We start from the raw sequence: 24822 nt of genomic DNA on the forward strand, positions 1-24822 counted from the left end.
GGACAAATAGGCGGTCAGTCTTGGCCTTCACAGTGATGGCCGTGGGCTGTCCCTTGGCTGGGGTCCTGGGACGTCTCTTCTAATCTCTAGGTCTTTTCTCCTGCTGCTAATAAACATGCTTCTTGAGCGCTCCGAGCAACTCATGTTTATTAAACACCTGTTAAGTGCCAGGTACTGTGTTGAGAATACAGAAATGAAGTCCAAAACTCCTGGTTCTTGCCCTCAGGGAGCTTACAGGCTATTGGAGAAGACGGCCATTTTTTTTTTTTTTTCGGTCTTTTTGCCATTTCTTGGGCCACTCCCTCGGCATATGGAGTTCCCAGGCTAGGGGTCAAATCGGAGCTGCAGCCACCGGCCTACGCCAGAGGCACAGCAACGCAGGATCCGAGCCGCGTCTGCAACCTACACCACAGCTCACGGCAACGCCGGATCGTTAACCCACTGAGCAAGGGCAGGGACCGAACCCGCAACCTCATGGTTCCTAGTCGGATTCGCTAACCACTGCGCCACGACGGGACTCCAGAAGATGGCCATTAAATAGAGCATCACGAAGGAAATATATAATTATGATATGTGATCAGTGGAAATTACACTGTGCTTTGAGGATCAGAAGTGGCAGGGGGTGTTCCCATTGTGGCTCAGCGCTTAACGAACCCCACTGGCATCCATGAGGACTCAGGTTCGATCCCTGGCCTCGCTCAGCAGGTTAAGAATCTGGCGTTGCTGTGGCTGTGCGGTAGGTTGGCAGCTGTAGCTCCAATTAGACCCCTAGCCTGGGAACCTCCATATGCCGTGGATGTGGCCCTAGAAAGACCAAAAAGAAAAAGAAAAAAAAAAAAAAAGCAGGGAAGTTAGGGCCTCGGCTTGGCAGGTAGGGGCTGATCAAGGAAGACTTCCAGTGGGGAGTCGCAGTGGAGTTGAAAGGGGAAGAATTCATCTGTGTTAACCGGGTGAGGGGGTCGAGCTGCGCATACAGTTTCTATGTGCCTTTTCTTTTCTTTCTTTCTTTTTTTTTTTAAATTTTCTTTCTGCTGCCCTGCGACATGTTGAGTTCCCAAGCCAGGGATCAGATCTGAGTTGCCATTGCAACCCACTCCACAGCTGTGGCAACTTGGGATCCTTAACCCACTGTGCCCGGCCGGACCTTGAACCTGCGTGCCAGCATTCCAGAGATGCCACCGATCCCGTTGTGCTACAGTGAGAACTCCTGTTTCACCTTTTCTCCCCTTTCTTTCGGTGCTCATAGCTAGCTCACGAGTCATTTCTGTCATTATCCCATTTTTCAGATGAGCAGACCTGAGGTTTAAAGACCTTACTTAATTCACCTAAGATATAGCTGGGACGTCGTAAGGCTGGAGTTCAAACAGTAGCCATGCGTCCCTGGTCTTTGCCTTAAGAACCGGCTGGATTGTGATGTCGTGTGTTAAGCTAAGAAGCCCCGAGTGAAACACTCGTGTTAGGAGCATTGGGCAAGATCACGAGGCCAGCGTTGGATGTTGGCGTTTGAGCTCTTCAGATAGTCCGGAGGAGGTGGCAGGAGATGGCAGGGTGGGTCGGTGGGGCTGGAGCCCGGGGAGAGCCGGGGCTGACGGAAGAATTTGGCCACAGTTGGCCGTGAGAAGGACGTAAGAGATGGTGCAGAGAAGCCAAACAGGTTCTCATGCAGGTCCAGCCAGGCTCTCTATGACCTTGGCCAGGTTCCTTTTCTTTTCTGTAACACGAATGAGTTGGAGTGGATTTAGCAGTCCCCTGTTAAAACCTGCACTAGTCTCTTCCCCTTCGGGTTGGTTAGAAGTCAGTGCAGGGCGCCCCCTCCTATTTAAGATGGCAGCAAGGAGCCTTTTTGGGGACAGCAGTGTGTGGTTTTCATGGCCAACGTGTTTTTCTTTTTTCTTTTTTTTTTTTTTTTTTGCTATTTCTTGGGCTGCTCCTGCGGCATATGGAGGTTCCCAGGCTAGGGGTTGAATCGGAGCCGTAGCCACTGGCCTACGCCAGAGCCACAGCAATGCAGGATCCGAGCCGCGTCTGCAACCTACACCACAGCTCACGGCAACGCCGGATCGTTAACCCACTGAGCAAGGGCAGGGACCGAACCCGCAACCTCATGGTTCCTAGTCGGATTCGCTAACCACTTCGCCACGACGGGAACTCCCAACGTGTTTTTCTTTCTCCGGTTCCTAGGTTTCCTTCTGAGGCCTGTCACCTTGGCTGGACTCCACGCCCCAGAAGGCAGAATGCCAGCCTGGGTTAATCAAGTAGCTGAGGATCTGAAGGGAAGGTTTCTAGTGGTGGGGGATTCCTAGGGATCGGGATCGGTGCTAGGCTGGGCACCCCATTCCCGCGTTGCCGCGCTCATGTGCCGAGGGCAGCACATGATGCCTCTCTCTCCCAGCTCCCTCGTGGCCTTGTGTTCAAGTCCTTCCTGCCTGATGTGGAGGTGGCTGGCCTCTGGAACTGAGAAGACGTTGAGGGCCCCCGGGTCTGCACAGTTGCCGCTCCTGGGCTTTGCATTTGAGAGGTGCTTCTGCTCAGTTCACTGCCCAAACATGGGAATGAACAGTCTTTTTGCTTAATATTTTTATTTATTTATTTTTATTTTTTTACAGAATAAAATACATACATTTACACACAATTACATTCACACAGATTATTATATCATGGATCTTAAGAAACAGATTAAGTGACTCCCACTGGAGAAGTGGAATGGAAAATATGCTGAGACAAATAGGAAATTTATTCTATACTTTATCCCAATTTTATGGCTTTCATCTATACTACTTAGTTTTATCTATTACATTTCAATTTTTCTTTAAAAATTAGCATTATATTAAATTGTTATATCATGCAACTAAAGTTTATAAAGAAGAAAGCCTTATGTACCATTAAATATTTTATATAGCATAGTAAAAAGAATAACAACTGGTAAGCATAACAAAAATAATACACCCTCTGAAAATAAGTAAAATATAAAATGCATAAGTTGGTTAAAAAACAGTGTAACTATACAAATATGTCCTCACAATTTGTTCCATCTCATTGATTCTTCAATAAAGGCATTACACCATTCTAGGTGATGTGATAAACAAGACATTATGGACTTTACATTGTACCATGGAGAGAAATGGTTATTAATAATACACTTGTAGAACTGTATTATTTAATTGTACAGTGGCATTATTTAATTATAATTATCATAAGTTCTTTGATGGAGAGGAAATCAGAATCAGATCTAAGAAGACTTCAGCATTCCAAGAATGATGTCAAATGACCCCCTTCATGGTGGAGTACGCACTTATTTACTATGCGATATATTTCTTCTCCAGAGATTCCTTGTTTGTGTATCAATTGTAGATTTTTGGTTTGCAGTTATTCTGAAGTTTTGATGTAAGAGTCTATATGTATATGAGATTGTTATAAGTTGTTGTTCTCTTAATTGCAAGTTCATCTCTGGTGTCCTGCATTTGTAGCCACCTCTTCTCATGATTTCTGATTTTGATGGTATAACTGTGCATGGATGATTTCATATCTTTACTGTATATATACCTTTACTGGTGAGCCTTGTCATGTATGGAATTTTTGTTTCCTGTTGCTGATCTTTTCTTTCCTGCCTAGAGAAGTTCCTTTAGTATTTGTTGTAAGGCTGGTTTAGTGTTGCTGAATTCTCTCAGCTTTGGCTTATCTGTGAAGGTTTTGCTTTCTCCTTCAAATCTGAATGAGAGCCTTGCTGGGTAGAGTATTCTTGGTTGGCGGTTTTTTCCTTTCATCACATGAAGTATATTATGCCACTCCCTTCTGGCCTGCAGAGTTTCTGCTGAAAAATCTGCTGATAACCTTATCGGGGTTCCCTTGTATGTTACTTGTTTCTTTTCCCTAGCTGCTTTCAAGATTTTCTCTGTCTTTAATTTTGGTCAGTTTGATTATTATGTGTCTCAGTGTGTTCCTCTTTGGGTTTATTTTATATGGTACTCGTTGTGCTTCCTGGATTTAAGTGGATGGTTCCTTTCCCATGTGAGGAAAGTTTTCGGCTATTATCTCTTGGAATATTTTTTCTGTCCCCTTCTCTCCCTCTTCTCCTTCTGGCACCCCTATAATACGGATGTGGTGCATTTCACGTTGTCCCAGAGTTCCCTGAGACTCTCTTCATTTGTTTTCAATCTTTTTTCTCTTTTCTGTTCTGCATCCGTAATTTCCACTAATCTGTCCTCCACCTCACTTATTTGTTCTTCTGCCTCCTGTATTCTGCTTTTGGCTGTTTCTAGTGAGTTTTTTCAGTTATTGTATTTTGCATCTCTTCTTTAAGTTTTATATCTTGTATCTCTTTGGTCAGTGTTTCCTGTAAGTTATCCATCTTTGCCTCCAGTTTATTTCCAATGTCTTGCATCGTCTCCAGCATCGACAGTCTAAAGTCTTTTTCCTGGAGGCTGAGAATCTCCTCATGGCTTAGCTGATTTTCTGGGGTTTTTCCTTTCTCCCTCATCTGAGTTATATAGTTCTCTGTCTTTTCATTTTTATAGGTGTTTGGTGTGGTGGCCTTTTTACAGATAATAGGGTTGTAGCCTCTGTTACTTCTGGTGTCTGCCCCCCTTGTGGCTGAAGTCGGTATGGGGGCTTGCTATAGGCTTCCTGATGGGAGAGGCTGATGCCTGCCCCCTGGTAGGTGGAGCTGATTCCAATCCCTCCTGTGGGTGGGGGTTAGTCTCTGGATGGGATTAGAGGCAGCTGTGTGCCTGAGGGGTCTTTAGGGAGCCTGTTTACTGAGGGGCGGGACTGTGAGCCCACCTGGGTTGTTGTTTGCCCTGGGGCTTCTCAGGCTGACTGATGGTGGGGCCAAATTTTCCCCAAATGGCCCCCTCCAGAGAAAGGCAGCTGCTGAATATTCCCGAGAGCTTTGCTTTCAATGTCCCTCCCTCACAACAAGCCACATTCACCCCTGTCTTCCCAGGATGTCCTCCAAGAACTGCAGTCAGGTTTGACCCAGATTCCCATGGAGACCTCGCTCTGCCCTGGGACCCAGTGCACGTGAAAGTCCGTGGGCGCCTTTTAAGAATGGGGTCTCCATTTCCCCCAGTCCCTCGGAGCTCCTGCGCACAAGCCCCACTGGCCTTCAATGCCAGATGCTCCAGGGGCTCTTTCTCCCAGTGCCAGATCCCAGCATGTGAGGGTTTGATGTGGGGCTCAGAACTCTCACTCCTGTAGGTGAGTCTCTGTGAGCCAGTTAGTTTTCAGTCTGTGGGGCTTCCCACCCGGGAGGTATGGGGTTGTTTATATCACGAAATCACCCCTCCTACCTGTGGTTGTGGCCTCCTCTTTTTCTTCTGGAGTAGGGTATGGGTTTCCAGTCCATTTGAGTGGAGATTGCTCAGTCTTTAGTTGTGAATTTTGTTGTTTTTAGGAGAGAAGTTGAGCTCCAGTCCTTCTATTCTGCCATCTTAATCCCGTCTCTGCTGAATATTTTAGGCATGTTGATTGTTGTCCATTCACGTGTTAGATGTTTTTCCTCTTAAAGTTTCTAATACTGAGCATATGGTATATTGGTGGACAGTTGACAGTGGTTGCTAATGAAATGACACATCTTTCCTGCTTCTGTTGTGCTGTGTTCATAGGTTATTTTGTGGTTTCCTTTTCGCAAGTGATCCTGGCCATCTAGATTGGGTAGTCATTTGGGATTTCGCTGGCATGGGATTTGGAATTGACCCTCCTGCTTCTGTTTTTGCCACGCTTCCCGGAAACTGCTTTCCGTTCAGTGTGTCTCATTGACCCCTGGGCAGCTTTGGACACTGAGCACCTTGTTAAAATGCTCTCCTCCGGGGTCCATGCTGCCATCTTCTCCTGGTTTGTCTCCTGCTTCTATGACTGCCTCTTGCTAAGATTTTTTTGGTTTGATTTCCTTCCTTCACCCACCCCTCGCACGTTGGGGATCCCTGGGTCCAGTTCTCACTCTGTTCCTCTTTTGCTCCATGAAGGCTGATGGCCGTCTACCTCCATCTGCCAGGTGTCGCCTTTTGACAGTCCCACTGTCACCTTGAGTCCTGGCTCTTTCTCTGCACTTTCTCAGTTCAGGCCGTCCTCTGTCCCCTCGCCTCACCTCTCAGCCCCTCACTCTTTCTTCCACTCTCCGTTATCCTCACTTGGGACACAAATAACCTTAAAAACACCAGGCTGATCTTCTTCTCTGCCCCCTGCTCTCCGCAGATCATCCACGTTCCTGGCCATGGCTCTCGGGGCGCTGGTAGTGGGGTTACCCGCGTGCCCCTGCAGCCAGTCAGGGACAGTCAGGGTTCTCTCTGAGGGAGCCTCACTCCCACAGCGGTGATTTCGCTTTCTCCTTGGTCTCGGTTCACCTATGCCTTTCTTCCATTGTTAACACCAAGGATGAGAATCTTCTAATATTTTTTACGCATGTGAGATTTCTGTATTTTTCATCCTTTTTTTTTTTTTTTTTTTTTTGCCTGTGCTGCAGCATGCAGAAGTTCCTGAGTCAGGGATCGAACCCGAGCCATAGCATTGACAGCCCCAGATCCTTTTTTTTCTTTCATTTTTAGGTCACCCCCATGGCATATGGAGATTCCTGGGCCAGGAATCGAATCCAAGCTGGAGCTGTGGCCTATGCCACAGCTGAAGCAGCACTGGATCCTTAACCCACTGTGCCAGGCCGGGGATCAAACCAAAGCCTCCATAGAGATAAGCCAGATCATGAACCCATTGTGCCACAGCAGAAACTGCAACAATGCCAGAGTCTTAACTGCTAGGCCACCAGTGAATGCCTGTTTTTCTCATTGGTACAAAGCGATTTGTTGTTGTTTGCCCATTTGTCTGTGATGCTCAGCCGGAGGGATGGGTGTTCGGTCTGTGTTGGTTTTCCATCCTGCGGATGGCTCGTGTGGTCTTTCTGCCTTGTCTCGTCCGGGAGATGTTTTATGCAGTTATAAGCAAATACAGGTGTTCTTTTTTAAAACATTTTTATTATAGTTGCTTTATAATGTTCTATCAGTTTCTACTGTACAGCAAAGTGACCCAGTCATACATATACACACACACATTCTTTTTCTCATATTATCTTTATCATGTTCTATCCCAAGTGATGGGATCTAGTTCGCTGTGCAGAACCTCACTGCTTATCCATTCTAAATGGAATAGTTGGCATCTACTAACCCCAAACTCCCAGTCCATCCCACTCCTCCTCCTCTCCCTTGGCAACCCCAAGTCTTTCCTCCATGTCTGTGAGCCTGTTTCTGGTCTGTAGATAGGTTCATTTGTGCCATATTTAAGATTCCACATGTAAGTAATATCATATGGTATTTGTCTTTCTCTGTCTGACTGACTTCACCTAGCATGAGAATCTCTAGTTGCATCCATATTACTGCAAATGGCATTATTTTCTTTTTATGGCTGAGTAGTATTCCATTGTGTATATGTACCACATTTTCTTATTCTTCTTTTTTTTTTTTTTTTTTTTTTTTTTGCTTTTTAGGGCTGCGGGTGTGGCACATGGAAGTTGCTGGGCTAGGGTGTCAAATCAGAGCTACAGATGCCGGCCTACGCCATAGCCACAGCAACGCAGAATCTGAGCTGTGTCTGTGACCTACACTGCAGCTCGTGGCAACGCTGGGTCCTTAACCCACTGAGTGGGGCCAGGGGTCAAACCTGCATCCTCATGGATACTAGGTGGGTTCGTTATTGCTGAGCCACAACAGGAACTCCATGTACCACATCTTCTTAATCCATTCATTTACCAATGCACATCTGAGTTGTTTCCATGTCTTGGCTGTTGTGAATAGTGCTGCAGTGAACATGCGGGTGCATGTGTCTTTTTCAAGGAAAGTTTTGTCCGGATATATACCCGGGAGTGGGATTGCTGGGTCATATGGCAGTTCTCTGTTTAGTTTTCTGAGGCACCTCCATATGGTTTTCCATAGTGCTTGTACCAATTTCCATTCCCACCAGCAGGGCAGGAGGGTTCCCTTTTCTCCACACCCCCTCCAGCATGTGTTATTTGTGGACTTATGAATGATGGCCATTCTGACTGGTGTGAGGTGATACCTCAGGTATTCTTACATATCTAATATATGCTGTGTATCTTTACCTGACTTTAGGCAGACAGGTTAGGCAAATGTAATGTCCTTCCAGCCAGATCCCACAAAAAATATTTATTTTGACTAATTAATTAATTAAACTTATTTTTTGGCTGTGCCAGCAGCATGTGGAAATTCCCACAGGGACTGAACCTGCGCCACAGCAGTGACCTGAGTCACAACAGTGACAATGGCAGATCCTTAATCTGATGTGCCACAAGGGAACTCATCTTTTATTTTAAACCAAACGCACTTTTTAAAACTAATACATACGTGCTAGGATTTTTTTTTTCTTTTTCTGAGTGGATGAACTTAGTCTTTCGGGGTAAGTGCTCAGTACTCCTTAATTCAAAGGAGAGACAGAGAATTTAGAGCACTTTCCCACATTGCCGTTCTAACCGGTGGTTTGGCTGTGTTTTCGGCAACAGTTTTTTGGTTCACAGGTAGGGGAGGGGTTCTTAGACATTGCCAACTGCCGCTGTGTTAATTTAAAAGTCCGTAATTGATGCAACAGAAGAAAGGGTGGGGGAAAAATGTAATTGTAATGTATACATGTAAGGATAACCTGACCCCCTTGCTGTACAGTGGGAAAATTAAAAAAAAATATTAAAAAAAATAAAAATAAAAAAATATAATAAAAGTCTGTAATTGAAAAACATTTAAACATTTATTTAACTTGGTTGTCTCCTTTTCCCCCTCTTTCTCACCCCATCTCAATTTCTTGCCATGCCCCCCATCCTGCCCCATAGGTGCTTATGGCCAGAGGCAGGTACTCTCTGCTCCTTTGGTCCTTTTGGAATGGTTCCAGGTAGCAAAGCTGTGTGTCGGGGCTGGTGAAATAAATGAACACCCCCAGACTTTGTTGAAGTGGTGGTGGTGGCAGAAATCTGGAGAGAATTGATACTCACTGCAAGTGAACTGTTCATTCCAAGAGGTTTTTTTTTTTTTTTTTTTTTTTTGCTTTTTAGGGCCACACCTGCGACTTATGGAGGTTCCCAGGCGAGAGGTCGAATCAGAGCTACAGCTGCCGGCCTACACCACAGCCAAAGCAACTCAGGATCTGAGCCGTGTCTGCGACCTATACCATAGCTCACAACAACTCCGGATCCTTAATCCACCGGGTGAGGCCAGGGATCGAACCCGCATCCTCACGGATTCTAGTTGGGTTTGTTAACTGCTGAGCCACGAAGGGAACTCCCATCATTCCAAGAGTTTATTTATTTATGTATTTTTTTATTCCAAGAGTTTTGATGGAAACAGGAAGAAATAGCCTTTCTGGGAAGCTGACACCACGCTGGGCGAACTTGCTGTGGTGTGCAAGCTCTTTTCTGGGTGGACTGGACCAGGATTACTGGGAGGACACGAGGGGAGGGGAGAGCAGAGGTGATTGTGGCTGAAGGATTGGCTGGGATGGAGTGAGGTGGCTGAGAGTTGAGTCACGAGAGCTGGTGCCCCGAGTTGGGCAGCACGGAGGGCACACCAGGTCCCGCCCCAGCCTCTCTGCTTCCCTTCCCTAAAGCCCAGCCCAGGGCGTGACCCAGGAGGCAGCCGGCCCACACCCCTCTTTCAGGATCCAGGATGCCTCTCATCCCTTGGCCTGTGTGGGGGTTGGTTTTTTTTCAGAAGGGCCTCAGGCATTTTCTCCCTTACTTGGGAATCTTTCCCCTTGCCCCTTTTCTGGGAGCTGTGACTTCGTCCCCTGTGAGTTGGCATCTCCCCCCTGCCCCCGGCCTCTGCAGTCGCTCCCACTGTTCCTGTGTCCAGGCCACCCCTGGGGCTGATGCGCTCGAAACAGCGCCTGGGGAGGGTCCCCTCCTCACAGGGCTGCAGCCCACGCTCTCTAAGGTTTTGGATGCTTGTTTCAGATGATACGGTAAAGCCACACTGGATCCTGGGCTGTGAGGGTTCAGGTTCTCTCGTCCTTCACAACAATTAAAACTTTGTAAAAATGTCAAAAATTCAAAAGTTACAGAAGGGTGCAGAGAGAGAAGCACTCTTCCCACCCCATCCCTCGGCCACGCACTTCCCTTCCCCGGTAGCTGATCTGACCCATTTCTTTTGTATCATCAGAGGGTTATTTTACACGTATACAATGCGTCTGGGTATTCGTATGCGTAATTACATATAACACATGCAAAATGTATAGTTCCACCTTTTTACACCTGTGGTGTTACATCTGTCATGCACTTGGCAGTTTTGCCTGAACAGTAAGCTTTAGTAACATTCTGTCGCGGTGCAGAGAGCGCTGCCTGAACTTTGGGTTTTTTTCCAACGCATAGTATTTCCTTGTGTACATCTGCCATAAATCATGTAACCCGTCCCTTCTGATCCGTAGCTAGAACTCGGAGTCATGGGTGTGTATGTGTGTGTGATCAGTTCTGAGGAATGGAACATTGGGATGAAATGGCTGCACATTTTAGGGGTTTGAAGAGACTTTGGCCTTGGAGACTGTGCCGAGCTGCGTGCTTACTGACAGTGTATGAACATGTTTATTGGCCGTACACGTGCAGACGCCGTGTGCTGAGAAACTTAGGGTTCTTGGCCAGTCCGATGATGGGAGAAAACTGCCACCTTGGTGTGGTTTTTTTTTTTTTTTTTTGCCATTTCTTGGGTCGCTCCCGCGGCATATGGAGGTTCCCAGGCTAGGGGTTGAATCGGAGCTGTAGCCACTGGCCTACGCCAGAGCCACAGCAACATGGGATCCGAGCCTCGTCTGCAACCTACACCACAGCTCACGGCAACGCCGGATCGTTAACCCACTGAGCAAGGGCAGGGATCGAACCCGCAACCTCGTGGTTCCTAGTCGGATTCGTTAACCACTGCGCCATGACGGGAACTCCCCTTGGTGTGGTTTTAATTAGCACCTCTTTTTGCCGGTCAAGGGGACTATCTTAGGTTGTACAGGTCATTGCTTTTCCCTTTTTTGTGAATTGCTTCTTCGTAGCCTCTGCCCCTTTTGTCTTTTGGGTTATCACGGGTTTCTTACCGGTGTGTCATTCCTCCCAAATCTGAAACCGGTGCCTCTTTTCCTTTGGCTGGAAGAGAGGCCAGAGTCTGTGTGGGAAACTCCTTGTGTGGTTGAAAGGCGGTCCTGAAGGAAGTTGGGGACCCTGCTGCTCTTTGGTTCTGGGGCGCTTAGGCCCCTGGCACTGACTTCCTGTTTCTCCCTTCATGGCTGTAAAGTTGAATGAGTTTATGGGTAGAGATTAGGGCTGGGAAGTGTTTTTGTTTTAGCGACGGTAAATGTCAGCACAGTGTGTGTGTGTGTGTGTGTGTGCGCGCGTGCACCTCTCAGCATTGCTCGGAAAAGTAAATTCTCTTTCTCTGAGCGAAATGGACAGGGAGGAAGAAAGGGGGGAGGGGCAGGAGGGAGGGAGCAGGTGTATGTGTGTTGGCCTTTGCGTGCGTCACAGGAAGAGCTGGTTTGGTAAATTTGCTCGGAATGCCTGTGACGTGTTCTCCATTTGGCATCTTTTATATCCGATTCATTCCCCAATTTGATTTCAAGCCCTAGCTGGGGTTTGGTCATGTCTGAAGGGGTGAAAGGGTGAAAGGCTGCTGTGTTCTGCCTCACTTAGTGGTCTAGACTCCACAGAGAGCCCAGGGCTCACTGTCGTTGCCACGAAGAGGTCCTGTGTTTGTAGCGCTGGCCTCCTTTTCCCACTGATTTCCTTCATCTACTTATGACTCTTTGTCAGATTTTCTAGCCCTTAGTTTCGAAACGTTTTATCGAGTGATAGTGAAATTTACTTTTCTCAGCCTAAATAGTTTTTAGCTGTCTCTAATTTTATTTCTCGCCCCATACCCCCACTTTGTAACAATTAAAGTGATGGGAGTCGCTTGGTTTCTTTGCGCGGAGCCACCTCTGCGTGCCAGGCAAGACTGTTCTGTGTTTCCAGATGAGAACACTCAAAAGATAGTGGATCCTTGAAAGAAAGGCGACTCTAGGATATTAGAAGCGGGTGCCAGGGGATGTGTCACGAGTGATTGGGCTGCCACCTTCAGGCCTTTCAGAATTCATGCTTAGAGGTGGTGGGTTGGGGGGAGCCCAAGCGTGGCAGCCTGGTACATATCAGGATCCTAGCGTCCATGCAGTGGCATTACAGCAGCTTCTTGCTTAGACAGGTTGGTGAAATGGAAGCGAATGAATGCATTTTATTTGCGCGGTCATTGTTGCTTTTTCACACCAGCTGGGAGCATTTCATTAACGCTTTACGGTTTCCAGAACTTTCCTGGTAGTCGATAGGGCCCACACTGATTTGGTAGACAGGGATGCCTCTGATTTAGCCTCTTAGATGTAGCTGAAAACACCCGATGGAACCCCAGGTCTCGGAGAGTACGATCTGAAGGTGGAAAGGCCTGTGGTGTTTGTTTCAGCCATGTGTCCCCCCCGGCCCTTTGGGCTCAGCAGATGCTGCGCTGTGAACCAGGGAGGCCGCTTCGCAGCCGCAGCCTTTCCGCCGCCAAGCCCGTCAGTATTCCCCGTCCCAGGTGAGCGGCCATTGTCACGCCCCCACGTGCCCATGCCACCAAGAGGCATTGCCGACCCAGGCTTCTGTGGTCACCGTGCTGTGCCAGCCTCTTCTCTGGCCTCTGCACCTTAGTCCCCCTGGCAGGCTTGCTGGCCAGGCAGACTGCTGGCAAGGTGGCGTCCTCCACTCTCCCATTCGGAAGCCCTTCCTGCGTGGCTTGTGCGGGTCAGCCACCCTGCCAAGGTGCCCAGAGGACGGCAGACATGCTCCCTGCTCTCGGGGAACTTGCGGTCGAGGGGGAGACGGATGGGAATCACAGGTAAACTGGAAAGCGGGTAAAAAGACCAGCCAGCACGGGGCAGCTTGTAACAGAGAAATGGGCCCTGAGGCCAGAAAGGGAGGGCTTTCCTAAAGCAGTGCCGTGTCACTGGTGTTCCCATCGTGGCTCAGTGGTTAACGAATCCGACTAGGAACCATGAGGTTGCAGGTTTGATCCCTGGCCTCGCTCAGTGGGTTAAGGATCCGGCGTTGCCGTGAGCTGTGGTGTAGGTCACAGACGTGCCTCGGATCCCGCGTTACTGTGGCTGTTGGTGTAGGCCGGGGGCTACAGCTCCGATTCGACCCCTAGCCTGGGAACCTCCATATGCCGCGGGAGCGGCCCTAGAAATGGCAAAAAGACAAAGAAAAAAGCAGTGCCATGTCACTGAGCTGGGGAGCAGGGCTCGGAGTTACCCAGGCGAGGAGGGATGGTGCTCGCAGGTGGGGGCCGGGGGCTCACATGCTGGGAACAGCTAGATGGAGAGCATATTTCACTACAGCCGGCAGAGGCTACCCCGACGAGCTGAAGCAAATCGCATTCATAAAAAGGGCTGTGCACAGCCTGCCAAATCTTTGGAAGGGCTGAAAATTCAGACTGTGCTGAGAACGCAGGAGCAATTCCCAGAGGCCCATGGCCGGAGCGGACAGCTCAGGGAGCCTGGCCTCTGCTACAAGTGGAGCCGAGGCATTTCACGACCACTGCCGTTGCTCTCAGCCCCCTGCCCCGTTGTTATGGTTGTTATGACCGAGGCCGGCAGAGTAGGTGTTCTGTTCCCTGCTTCCTGCCCCACGTGGCCTGATTCTTCATCCGCCTTCCGTGGGCGTGTTTAGTGGAACCCGAGTCCACTGTGGCATTCCAGCAGCAAAGGGCTTTGGAGGTGTCGTTTTTTACCCAGGCATGGCCTGCTGTGTGGGGAGCTATGCTAAGGGGGATGGGGCAGGTGTTGGGTGCGAATCCCTGTACCACGTACAGCTTGGGAAGCAGGCCCGGGAAGAACTGAGAGAGGGCTGGTGTGGCTGGAGCCCGGGTCGGGCCGGGGGGTGGGGGCACATGAGGCTGCAGAGGTGGGGAGAGCCCTGTGCGCGGGGTCACCCCTTTAGGTGGGGAACGGTTGGCCCAGAAGTGAAGTAAGTGAGCCCCGTCTTTGGGTGAGTAAGTGACCCTCCCAGACTGGGATCCGGATCTGTCTGTCTCCGGAACCTGCACTCTTTTTGCCCCTTCGCTCTGTAGCCCCATTCTCTGAAGCGCTCCTGGGATTCAGCCCGAGTTCCTGGTGCATCTGTTTCCCATCTGACCTCAGGCTGCTTGGGTGTTAAGGGGAGGACAACGGAGAAGAGCAGGCAGCCTTGACCTTGTCAGCATGGGTGGGGCCGGCAGTTAGAGGCGGGGCGCAGCCTCACCAGAGTCTCCTCTTACTGTTCATTTCTTTCTTTCTCCTGGTCTCCCGTCTAAACGGAGAGCACAGTCCTGACAATCAGCAAGGGAAAATGCCCTCCGAGCAAGAGATCCGGGCTCCTGCTAGAAGAATTGGAGATGGTGATTACGCATAAACGTTTCTTATGTTAGTTAAAATAGTGCTAGTGCCACAGACTAAAATCATAGTCATTGAATCTCTGTACTCTGTGGCTCTCTCCAGGGTTGTTTCCTGATGTGAAAACTTGCTAGATGTTTATAAGCAAAAGTTATATGAGAAATAAGATGGCGCTCTGTCTGTATAATCTAACAGTTCACCGGCCAAAATCTACAACTACACTAGACAACGCGGGGAGGGGGGAGGGGGGAGTGTAGGCTATTCACATCCTCGCCTCCGATCCTTAATCTGCAAAACTGCAGCAGTATTTGAGGCATTGCAGCGAGGCTCTTTCTTCAAAGGAAATGGTACGTCGTGAAAGGATGGCTGGGTGGATCAGAGGGGGAGGACCACAGGGCGTGCTGATCGAGAGTCGGTACTCTGGACTCCTCTCAGAGTCGGTACTCTGGACTCCTCTCGTGTTCTGGCGCTACCATTTACTCCGTGTGTGGTCTTGGTAAGCCACTTCCCTAAGCCTCAGTTTCTTGTTCTGCAAAATGGGAGTAGTGGCACCTACTTTGCCGAGTTAGTGTGAAGATGAAAATAGATGCTGTGTATGAGGTGCTTGCCACGCCTGGCACTTGGCAAAGTGATGAATACGTGTTATCTAACCTTCTCCCTTATCTGTGGCGGACATTCAGAAAATTTAGTTTATCTTAATAAGCAGCAATTGTGTGTTGCTCATTAGACCCAGGGATTCCTGTGGTTTGGCCTTTAGCCTTCTTAGCTGTTGAAACTAGATCCCTAAGCCAGCTTGGCCGTATGACTAGAGGCATCTTTGCGGATTTATTTCCGTGAAGAAACTGACAAAGCGCTCTGTTAGGATGTCATTTTAACTAAGTTCACTATAGGATAAATCATAAGAATTTATTGTAACTTTCAGTGAATCTATAGTTGTTTCAACATAAAAAGTAAAAAAAAAGAAAAAAAGGGTTTTTTCCCCCTCTGATTTCATAGGTGAGGGAGAGGACCCAGCCTTTAGCTGTTGGCTGCCAGTTTGGTTAGCGCATGTCAGGGTGGCTCTGGTCAGTGTAGCAGAGCTCCGGTTAACCATTCTGGCTGTGAGTCAGAATTGATACCTTGCTCAGTCATTTAAACATGTCTTGTTTCCCATGTGACAGGTACTTTTCTAGGTTCTGGGCATAGAGCTGTGATCAGAATAGAAAAACAATTTCCTGTCCTCATGGGCCTTATTTTAGAATGGGAGCGAGGTGGGAAACAGCATGTAGATGAGATTACAGAGCATGAAGCAGACTGGTTGAATGTGAAAAACTAAATTGCTGCGCTCTGTCTCCTTTTCTGGCTCCTTTTCTTCTTTCCTCATGTAACGGTTTGCCCAGTTCCCCCATGGCCCTCTTCTCTCTTTACTCTGTACCTCTTCCCTGAGAATCTCCTTGACACTCGTGAAGGATGAACTCGTGTCAGCTGAGCGCAGAGAGGTGGCTGTGAAGACATGCCCACCTGCTGCCCCCGTAGATAGTCTGTGTGAGCTGTCACGTTATAAAGCTGTTGGGGCTGAGGATGGTCTTGTGTCATTAGGTGGACAAATGTAGGACAAAGATGGCTTCATGGTGCCGTCTTTGCTGTAGGGGTGGCTGTGCCATTGGGACCAGGCATGTCTGCCCTGGCCTTGGCCCTGGCTTGAAGGATGGGTGCGTTAGAGTACAGCTGCTATGACAAATAGGTCCTGCGGTTTCACACCTTCCCACAGTAGATCTGTTTCTCACTCAGCCCCCGGGTTGGTAGGCAGCTTTCCTCCACATGGTGATTCAGGTGCCAGGGCTTCTTCTGTCCTGTGGCTGTGCTGTCCCCCTCTCAGGGCGCTGGCAGGGGCAAGCCTGGAGGAGGACCCCAGGCTGCTGGCCGTGCCGGCTGGGAGTGCAGGCCACTTGTGCTCCCACCGCACCGGCTAGAGCTCCGTCACATGGCTGGGGCTGACCACAGAAGTGGCTGGAAAATGGCATTCCTGGCCAGGCAGCCACGCAGTGACCCCTGTACTCCAGGCACGGTAGAGGACTGGACTAATCGGAGGGCAGCCACCGTAATCCTCTGTGGAAGCACGGCTCTCTCTGACTCCTTTTCTCTGTGCCCCATGACGGATCAATCCCTGTGATCTTTGTTTAGGCAGGTTAACTGTCACGTGGTCTAGTCTCACCAGCCTGATAGCCAGCCTTCCTCTTTGGGGTGCGTGCGTCTTCTCACAGCTGTGCTCAGGAGATCAGGCTTTGATCGGTGGTTGCAGTATGGCATTCTTACTTCCACTAGGTTGTCGCCGCAGGTAGTTTTTGCTCCCCCAGGTGGCTGGTTTGCCAAGGCACCAAAAGGATTATCGCACCGTCAGGTGAAATGGCTGCGCTCTCAGGCAGCATTTGTCGGAGGCCTCTGGGGTGGGATTCTATTCTAAAGCGAACTGTTCTGTGGTTGAAACGGTATACACCGCCTTCCTCAGTTCTCCCTGAGAATGCCTCCTTGCAATTCCTGTTTTTCAGCTATGTTTGATTTAAAGATACTTCAGGGGGTAAATGTCACCTTTTGGGATTTTATTAATAGTATTACTTTTTAATGAGTCTTTTGAAGTCTCTTTCATTATCAACAACCTCTTCTCCCCAGAGATAACAACTTGCAGTGCCAAATATTTGCATCTCAGTTGAAACAAAACCAAGGGTTTGAATGTTTTAAATATAAGCAAGTCTAATTCTCCTGTGTCTAAAGAGACTGTATAATGAACCATATGCATGTGGCTTAAGCGGACAGATCTGGAAGATTCTCTCTCCTTCCCTCCCCTTTTATATTTTCTTAAAAACCCTTGCCGAGCTCAGAATAGGCAGTAAGGAGCAAGTACCTCCACCCAGGCAACCACAGGACTAGAGCTGGAGTGGAACTGGGCCGGCCTCTCGGTGCACGCAAAGGGGGGCTTCTGTTTCCGGCCACACGGCCTCTCCAGCCCGTTCCCCAGCGCCTTCCGTCTTTATACTTAGACCTTCTCTCTTAGGCGACGGACTGACTCTGATCTTTGATTGTTAGGGTCGACTTTGGGCTTCGTTTGGAGGCAGCGGTTCCTGCACCTGGGGCCCTAGCTGCCGACAGAGGCCCTGAGCTGCTGCCCCTCTGCTCGGATGGGCCCTTGTCGGGCGGGGGCCCTGCTCGGATCCCTCTCACGCCGCTCCCTGCCTCTGGGCCACCTTGCCCTCTGGCCGAGCTTGCTGACAAGGTCTTGATTGGTCTTCTGACCTCGAGTGGTTCCCCTCCATTCTCCTCGTTGAAATAGTCTTTCTGCAGCTCACATCTGACTGTTTCATTGTCCCGTGTCATACTTTGCGGTGGCTCCGTTGGTCTTCTAGATACAGGCCGAGCCCCTTGTCACCTGGGCCTGCCTGGTCTGCCGCATCGTGGGGCGGCTCCGCTCGCACCCTGTCTGCCCTGGCAGCCTGTTCTAACTGTATGGAGCCCACCCGAGCTACTTCGAGGAGCTGCCTATTTTCCGGCATTTCTTGGTGTCTGCAGCTGCTGTCCTTTTTACCTGCCGTGCCCTGCCCGACCGGTTGCCTCTCAGACCTGAGGCTGCTTCGTATCATCTAGAGGGCTTGTGAAGCCACAGTCTCCCAGCCTCGCTCTGGACCTGATGACTCCCTCGGTGTGGGTAGGGCCCGGGCTCTGTGTTTCGGACAGTCCCCAGCTGCTCCGAGGCAGAGGTGGGCGCTCTGCGGATCCACCCGCGCAGCAGCGCCGGGAGCTCCCCGTCTTCCCTCGCGGGCTCCTCACTGTCCTCTGATGGCCCGTCTCTCTTCCTCATGGGGCTCCAGGCTTCCCGGGAAGCCTCTGCCCACCACTGCATCCCTAGTGACCCGTGTCTGGGGTGTCGTTGGTGTTCAGTGAGTGTCTGTGGAATGAGTGAGCGAGCTGGTCGCTGTTGATGCAGCAAACGTCACATCGTCCGCTTCCTTTGGGAATATTTCCGCTCAAGGGTCTGTGGGTGGGAGCTGCCCCTTCCGTCTGCCCCCTTCTGTCTCTGAAATCGCTCCCTTAATGGAGAAGGAATTGAGAGCGCGCCATCGAGATCAGTCCGTGGGACTGACAGGGACTTCTTCGGCTGCACCTCAAGCTTTCACGTGTGAAGTGGACTCAGGTTTGCTTTCATGAAGCACAGCATGGAGTAGTGTTTCTGCATCCCTTTCCTTCCAAGACACACCCCTCAAGGGATGCGAGCCTGTCGCGGAGTGGCCCTCAGCCTGCTTTTGTTGGTAGTGTGTGTGCTGTACCGACGAGGGGCTCCGTGTGGAAAGAAGGGTCCTTTGATGTGGCGGCAGTGCTCCAGCTGGAAACCAGAGTGAAGATACTGAACAACAGTTTCTTTATTTCATTTCATTTGTTGACTTTGTGGGGCTGCACCTGAGGCACATGGAGGTTCCCAGGCTAGGGGTTGAATTGGAGCTGCAGCCGCCGGCCTACACCACGGGCACAGCAATGCCAGATCTGAACCGCATCTTCAACCTACACTGCAACTGGCGGCAACGCTGGATCCTGAACCCACTGAGCGAGGCCAGGGATCGAACCTGCAACCTCCTGGATACTAGTTGGGTTCACAAGCTACCGAGCCACAACGGGAACTCCATTTAAGAACACCTGGACTGTTGGAGTTCCCGTCGTGGCGCAGTGGTTAACGAATCCGACTAGGAACCATGAGGTTGCGGGTTTGGTCCCTGCCCTTGCTCAGTGGGTTAACGATCTGGCGTTGCCGTGAGCTGTGGTGTAGGTTGCAGACGCGGCTCGGATCCCGCGTTGCTGTGGCTCTGGCGTAGGCCGGTGGCTACAGCTCCGATTCAACCCCTAGCCTGGGAACCTCCATATGCCGCGGGAGCGGCCCAAGAAATAGCAACAACAACAACAACAACAAAAAAAAAGACAAAAGACAAGAACACCTGGACTGTTGACATGGTGATACTTACCATAAATAAGGATTTATACCTTTTGAAGGTGCTCAAATCACTTGGTTTATCAAATCCATTAAGAAGAGCCCGTGAGAAGCAAGGGGAAAGAGGCTGGGTTACCATGTTTCGTGCAAGCCAGTAGAAGGAAGGGCCATGTGTGGGTTGCCCACGGCCTCCCTTGTTGTTGTAAGGCAGGTTTGGTTTTAAGGAGCAAGAACTCTGCTTGCCAGCTTGAATTTTCTGGAGAAGGAGGGAGGTGTTGGGGTTCCCATGGGAATCCAAGGAATGAGAGACCAGGAGTGGCCTAGTGGTCCCCAGCAGTGGGAATCCCTGCTTATTCATGTTTGTTCTGCCATTAGCTGGCTGTGCCCTGGTTGCATGGAGTTTGCTTCGCTGCGTGCTCACCGTTCAGCTGCCATCAATCACCCTTACCCGCGACCCTTTCTGGTACTTCTCTGCTTCACAGGCCCTGCGCATGCTCTGCTTCTGGCTCCCTCATGACTTGGAATTCCGGCTGGCCCTTGCTTGACACCACGGCCCTGCTGTGCCTCTGCTTGGTTAGGCTCTGCTTTCTCTGCTTGTTGAGCTTTCCACCAGAATGAGCATCTGGCACAACTTGTGCACACTAGAGAAGAGCTTTCCATGGCAGATCATCCCAGAGGCCAGCATCTGTGTGTCTCCCTGCCCTTACTCAGGCTCACTTGGGTGAGACTAGGTGTGCAGTGGGCCATGGGTGCACACGTGGCTATCAGGCCCATCGCTGTGGCAGAGCAGGGGGCTGGGGGACAGGCAGAGCATCTCCAGTGGCTGTGGGCCTGGCAGGTACATCAGAGAGCCCTTTGGGGCCGTGGGACTTGGGGATGGGTAGGATTTGAGCAGGCTGGGTTCCGAGGAAGGATGTTCTGACCCAGGAGGGGAGAGCATGTGCGCAGCCAGCTCCCTACTCTGAGTGACGAACGAGCGGGCTGGACTACAAGGGCCCTAAAAGCCAGGTGGAGCAGGTGGATTTGTTTTGTTGAGCCACAGGTCATCCTGTAAACCTTTAAGCAGAGGAATCAGTCACTTTCTCCTGTCCCTTTGTGATTTCGTGATTGCTGCTGTCAGAATAGACCTGATCAGAGGCTACTGATGCCATTCAGGGGTCAGGTAATGGGGAGGAAATATAGTGAGCGGATGGTCGTGGGGCTGGAGAAGGAACACAGGTGGGCTGATGCCAACAACAGTGCCTGGGCGCGTGACAGCCCCGGTCTCAGGCAGGAAGGGGAGAGTATTCTAGGGGAGTAGAAGCTTCCCTGTCAGCCCTAGGGAACGGAGCTGCCAGCCCTCAGCATGGAGATTTTGGCAACAGATTAAAACAAAGGGCAGTTATTTGCTAACTGCAGGGGTTTACTGAAGGATGTGGGCCCATCCCTTAAGCTCTCTGAGCCTCGGTTTCTTCATCTGGGAAAAGGATGCTAATACCTGCTATGTTTGCCTCTCAAAAGTCTCGAGGTGCTCAGATGAGACATGGCTGTGTGAAGGGCTGTGTAAATTTCAAAGCACTCTTATCAGCCTAAGGCATTTTAACTAATGGATAGTGACTTGCAAGGCATTTAAAAATGGTTTGATTTACACTGGGTGGACAGCCATCTAGTATGAAAACAAAGGTGGCATCTCTGGTTTGTATCACAGTTCAACCTTTTGTAGACTTGTTTCTTTTCCGAACAGCGTCAGAGGAGAGCCACGTGGTCTTGGGAAGAATTACTTCTAGCACCGAGTGTGCGGTGGGGAGGTTGGGGGGCGTGGGCAGGGATGGCCTGCCGGCTTCCGGAGGTAGCGATTGGCGGGCCCTCCTCATGATTCATTCCTTGCTGGTGTGTTCAGAGCAGGCAGCTTGATGACTTAGTGTTAGTAATTCCTCGCCCCCCTTTTTTCCCCTGTTTCCATTTGTCTCAAAGGCTCACCGTCATTGTGTTCACCTTTTAGTTCCATGAAGTAGCACGTTAGCCTTAGGGTGGATGGGAGGCATGGAACAAAGTCCTGCACTGCTCCTTCCAGAATCCCCGTTTTTGCTTCTTTCCCCTTTGTCTGGCTGAGCTGTTTTCTCCTGCGCTGCTCTGGTTCTCCGGATCCTTAAACCCTCACATTGAGCTTGCACGCCCCCTAGTGGCAGGTCTGATGCACCCCCCCCCACCTTGTTGTGGTATCATGACAGCCTGTCTCTGCCCTCATCTCCATTACTAAGTAGAATCCCCCCGTCACAAATGTGAAAGGAGAGGTTTGGAGATCCTGACTTGCCAGTCAAGTAGAACCTGGGGACATGGGACTTGATTCAGAGCTTTTGATTCCCAGATGTATGTAGTGGGCATGCCTCAGGAAAAAATATACCGATGTGATTATAGCTATCTTAGAGGGTTTTTTTTGGGGGGGGGTTCTTTTTAGGGCCGCACCCACGGCATATGGAGGCTCCCAGGCTAGGGGGTCTCATCGGAGCTGTAGCCGCCAGCCTACGCCAGAGCCACTGCAACGTGGGATCTGAGCCAAGTCTGTGACCTACACCACAGCTCATGGCAACGCCGGATCCTTAACCTGCTGAGCGAGGCCAGGGATCAATCCCGCAACCTTGTCGTTCCTAGTCGGATTCGTTTCTGCAGTGCCATGACGGAAGCTCCTAGAGTTTTTTTTTTTTTAATGGTTTAGAAAGAATCTTGATTATTTTGCCATCTACTCAGCTAATTTGAAAGGATCAAAATGTGAATATTTGAAGAGAAAAATGCTTACATGTTTTTCCCTTTCATCACATTGGAAAATCCTTTTGTCACCCACAAGTGTTCACTATTTCATGTTCAGTCCTGTGAACAACTTTGGGGAATACAAAAATATGAGGCATGATGCCGGCCCTTCAGAAGTTTATATTCCAGTTAAATTCTAATCATGAGGTGTTTAAATTTATTCCCCTGAGTAGAAAAGTAAGTATAATGCTTGATAACTTTCCTTGGTGTTCACTGTTTTGTTTTTCGTTTCGCAAAAGACAGATCGTCTGAGCATTTGCTTACTGTTTTTACAGTCCTTTTCAGTGGAGAGAGAACTGCAGGATAACAGCAGTAACTACCCAGACGAGCCCTGGAGGATAACAGAAGAGCAGCGCGAGTACTATGTCAACCAGTTCCGGTCCCTGCAGCCTGACCCGAGTTCCTTCATTTCAGGTGAGACAGGCTGGCCGGTGAGAACGTGGGTCCCGGCTCACTGTCACCTGAGTAACAGCGCACATTTTGAGAAGTAGTTGACACAAAACGAGTATGATCACTTTCTGTGATTTCAATTTGTTTGTCTCTGAGGTCGAATGTCTTAGCAACTATAAACCATGCAGAAAAACACTTGGCAGTGATATTTGGAAAGTTATGAATCTATTTCAAAGGGGTTAAATGGGAATTGGGAGCACCCGGGCCAGGCCCCGTGCCTTATTATAGGAGCCGTTCGTGCAGTGACTGTGGCACCAAGGTGACACCTTGAATTGCTTACTTATTAGGTCGAGGTTAGAGCAAGGACATAGTATAGCCTCCCAAAGAGTTGCTGGCACAGGTCTCCTTACGTCGTATACATCTTACAGTTCAACTTCGTGCTCATTTTCTTTGGCTCAAGTCTTTCTCCTCTGGTTTTTCCGAGAGAAAATATGGGCGGAAAATTGGCCAGCATTTTTATGTGCACATGTTAGTTCTTTTGGGGATCTGCAGAAATACATATTCTTGTTGAGTTCTCATGTAAAATTCAAGCTGCGAGGAATTTGATTTAATTCCCATGTGCCTACGTTTCACCTGGCTGAAGACTAAACAAACAGTGAAATGGTAGAGTCTGGAAGAAAAATTCATAAAACTTTCTTTTTCTACTGCGTTCGTGAAGAACAACAATATGTCCTTGATAATTGTAACCTGACACACTGAAGTGTGAACGAAAATTAACCTTCTCTCGTGTAATTGAAATAGACTTGTATAAATGCAGGTATCATTTTCTGATTGGTGATAATGGCTTTATTCGAAGACAGAATATTGTAGATACAACAAATCAATATTGATGACATGATTTCAAAAAGTAGATAGAAATCCAGGTTGCATGTATTAACTACTTGCTAACCATACTCACTCTTCACAATGTACGGAGATATTTAGCCAAATACAAATAGGCGGGTGTTGGGAATATTTTTCTTTTAACTTTTTTCATTTTGAATTTCTTTTTTTTTTTTTTTTTGTCTTTTTGCTATTTCTTTGGGCCGCTCCCGCTGCACATGGAGGTTCCCAGGCTAGGGGTCTAATCGGAGCTGTAGCCACCGGCCTACGCCAGAGCCACAGCAACGCAGGATTTGAGCCACATCTGCAACCTACACCACAGCTCACGGCAACGCCGGATCTTTAACCCACTGAGCAAGGGCAGGGATCAAACCCGCAACCTCATGGTTCCTAGTCGGATTCGTTAACCACTGCGCCACGACGGGAACTCCCATTTTGAATTTCAATGCAGGCACAACAAGAGTTGGTAGCATAACAAACCCCTGTGTACCTGCCTATTACTAAGCTCTAACAGTTTGGTTTTCTCTATAGCCTCTTTCTGCCCAGATGATTTTGAAGCAGTTACCAGATCCTTTCATTGGAAAATATTTCAGGATGTATTTGTAAAGATAAGGCCTCTTTTAAAAACATAACCACAGTTAGGAGTTCCTGTTGTGGCTCAGCGGAACCGAATCTGACTACCATCCATGAGGACCCAGGTTCGATCCCTGGCCTCACTCAGTGGGTTAAGGAACCAGTGTTGCCATGAGCTGTGGTGTAGATTGCAGACACAGCTTGGCTCTGGCGTTGCTGTTTGTGTAGGCCGGCAGCTTAGCTCCGATTGGACCCCTAGCCAACCTCCATATGCTGCAGGTGTGGCCTTAAAACAAAACAAAACAACATAACCACAATTCCCTGGCACATATTTAAAAAACCCCAGAAAACCTCCACAAATTACTTCAAGTAATTAAGTCTTATTGTTCAGATTTCCCTCATTGTCTTACAAATGCCTTTTTAAAGAGTTTAGTTTGGCCAATGTCAAGCAAGGTTCATACACTGCATAGTCGATGTCTTTTTTTTAAAGAAACATCTTTATGTAGATGTAATGTACAAACTGTGACATTCACCTGTTTAAAGTGGACAGTTCCTTGTTTTAGTGTCCTCACTGTCTAGCTTTAGAGGCCCCCCCCCCTTCCCGTAAACCACCCACGCATCAGCCCTTCTTCCCCAGCCCTGCCCTGGGTAACCCTTACAGTGCTTTTGCTCTCTGCAGATTTGCCTGTTCTGGGCTGTTCATATAAATAAAATGTGGTTTTTGGTGTCTGGCTGCTTTCACTGAGCCTCACATTTTTAAGGTTCATCCACGTTGTGCTATGTACCGGAACTTTATTCCTTTTCATGGCTGAATACTTTCACTCTGTAGCTCGGCCACAGTTTAT

The 24822-nt window shown here is 49.2% G+C and overlaps 1 protein-coding gene across 3 annotated transcripts in view; it reads left to right on the forward strand.

The window, feature by feature from the left end:
- REPS2 (RALBP1 associated Eps domain containing 2) overlaps positions 1–24822 on the forward strand; it is a 245546-nt gene that overhangs the window by 95367 nt on the left and 125357 nt on the right. For all 3 annotated transcript variants that reach the window (XM_021080774.1, XM_021080775.1, XM_021080776.1), the window contains exon 6: positions 22408–22546. In XM_021080774.1, the coding sequence (XP_020936433.1) occupies positions 22408–22546 (139 nt within the window). The remainder of the gene's footprint in view (positions 1–22407; positions 22547–24822) is intronic.

Source organism: Sus scrofa, chromosome X (assembly GCF_000003025.6).
Source record: "Sus scrofa isolate TJ Tabasco breed Duroc chromosome X, Sscrofa11.1, whole genome shotgun sequence".
NCBI classification, from domain to species: domain Eukaryota; kingdom Metazoa; phylum Chordata; class Mammalia; order Artiodactyla; family Suidae; genus Sus; species Sus scrofa.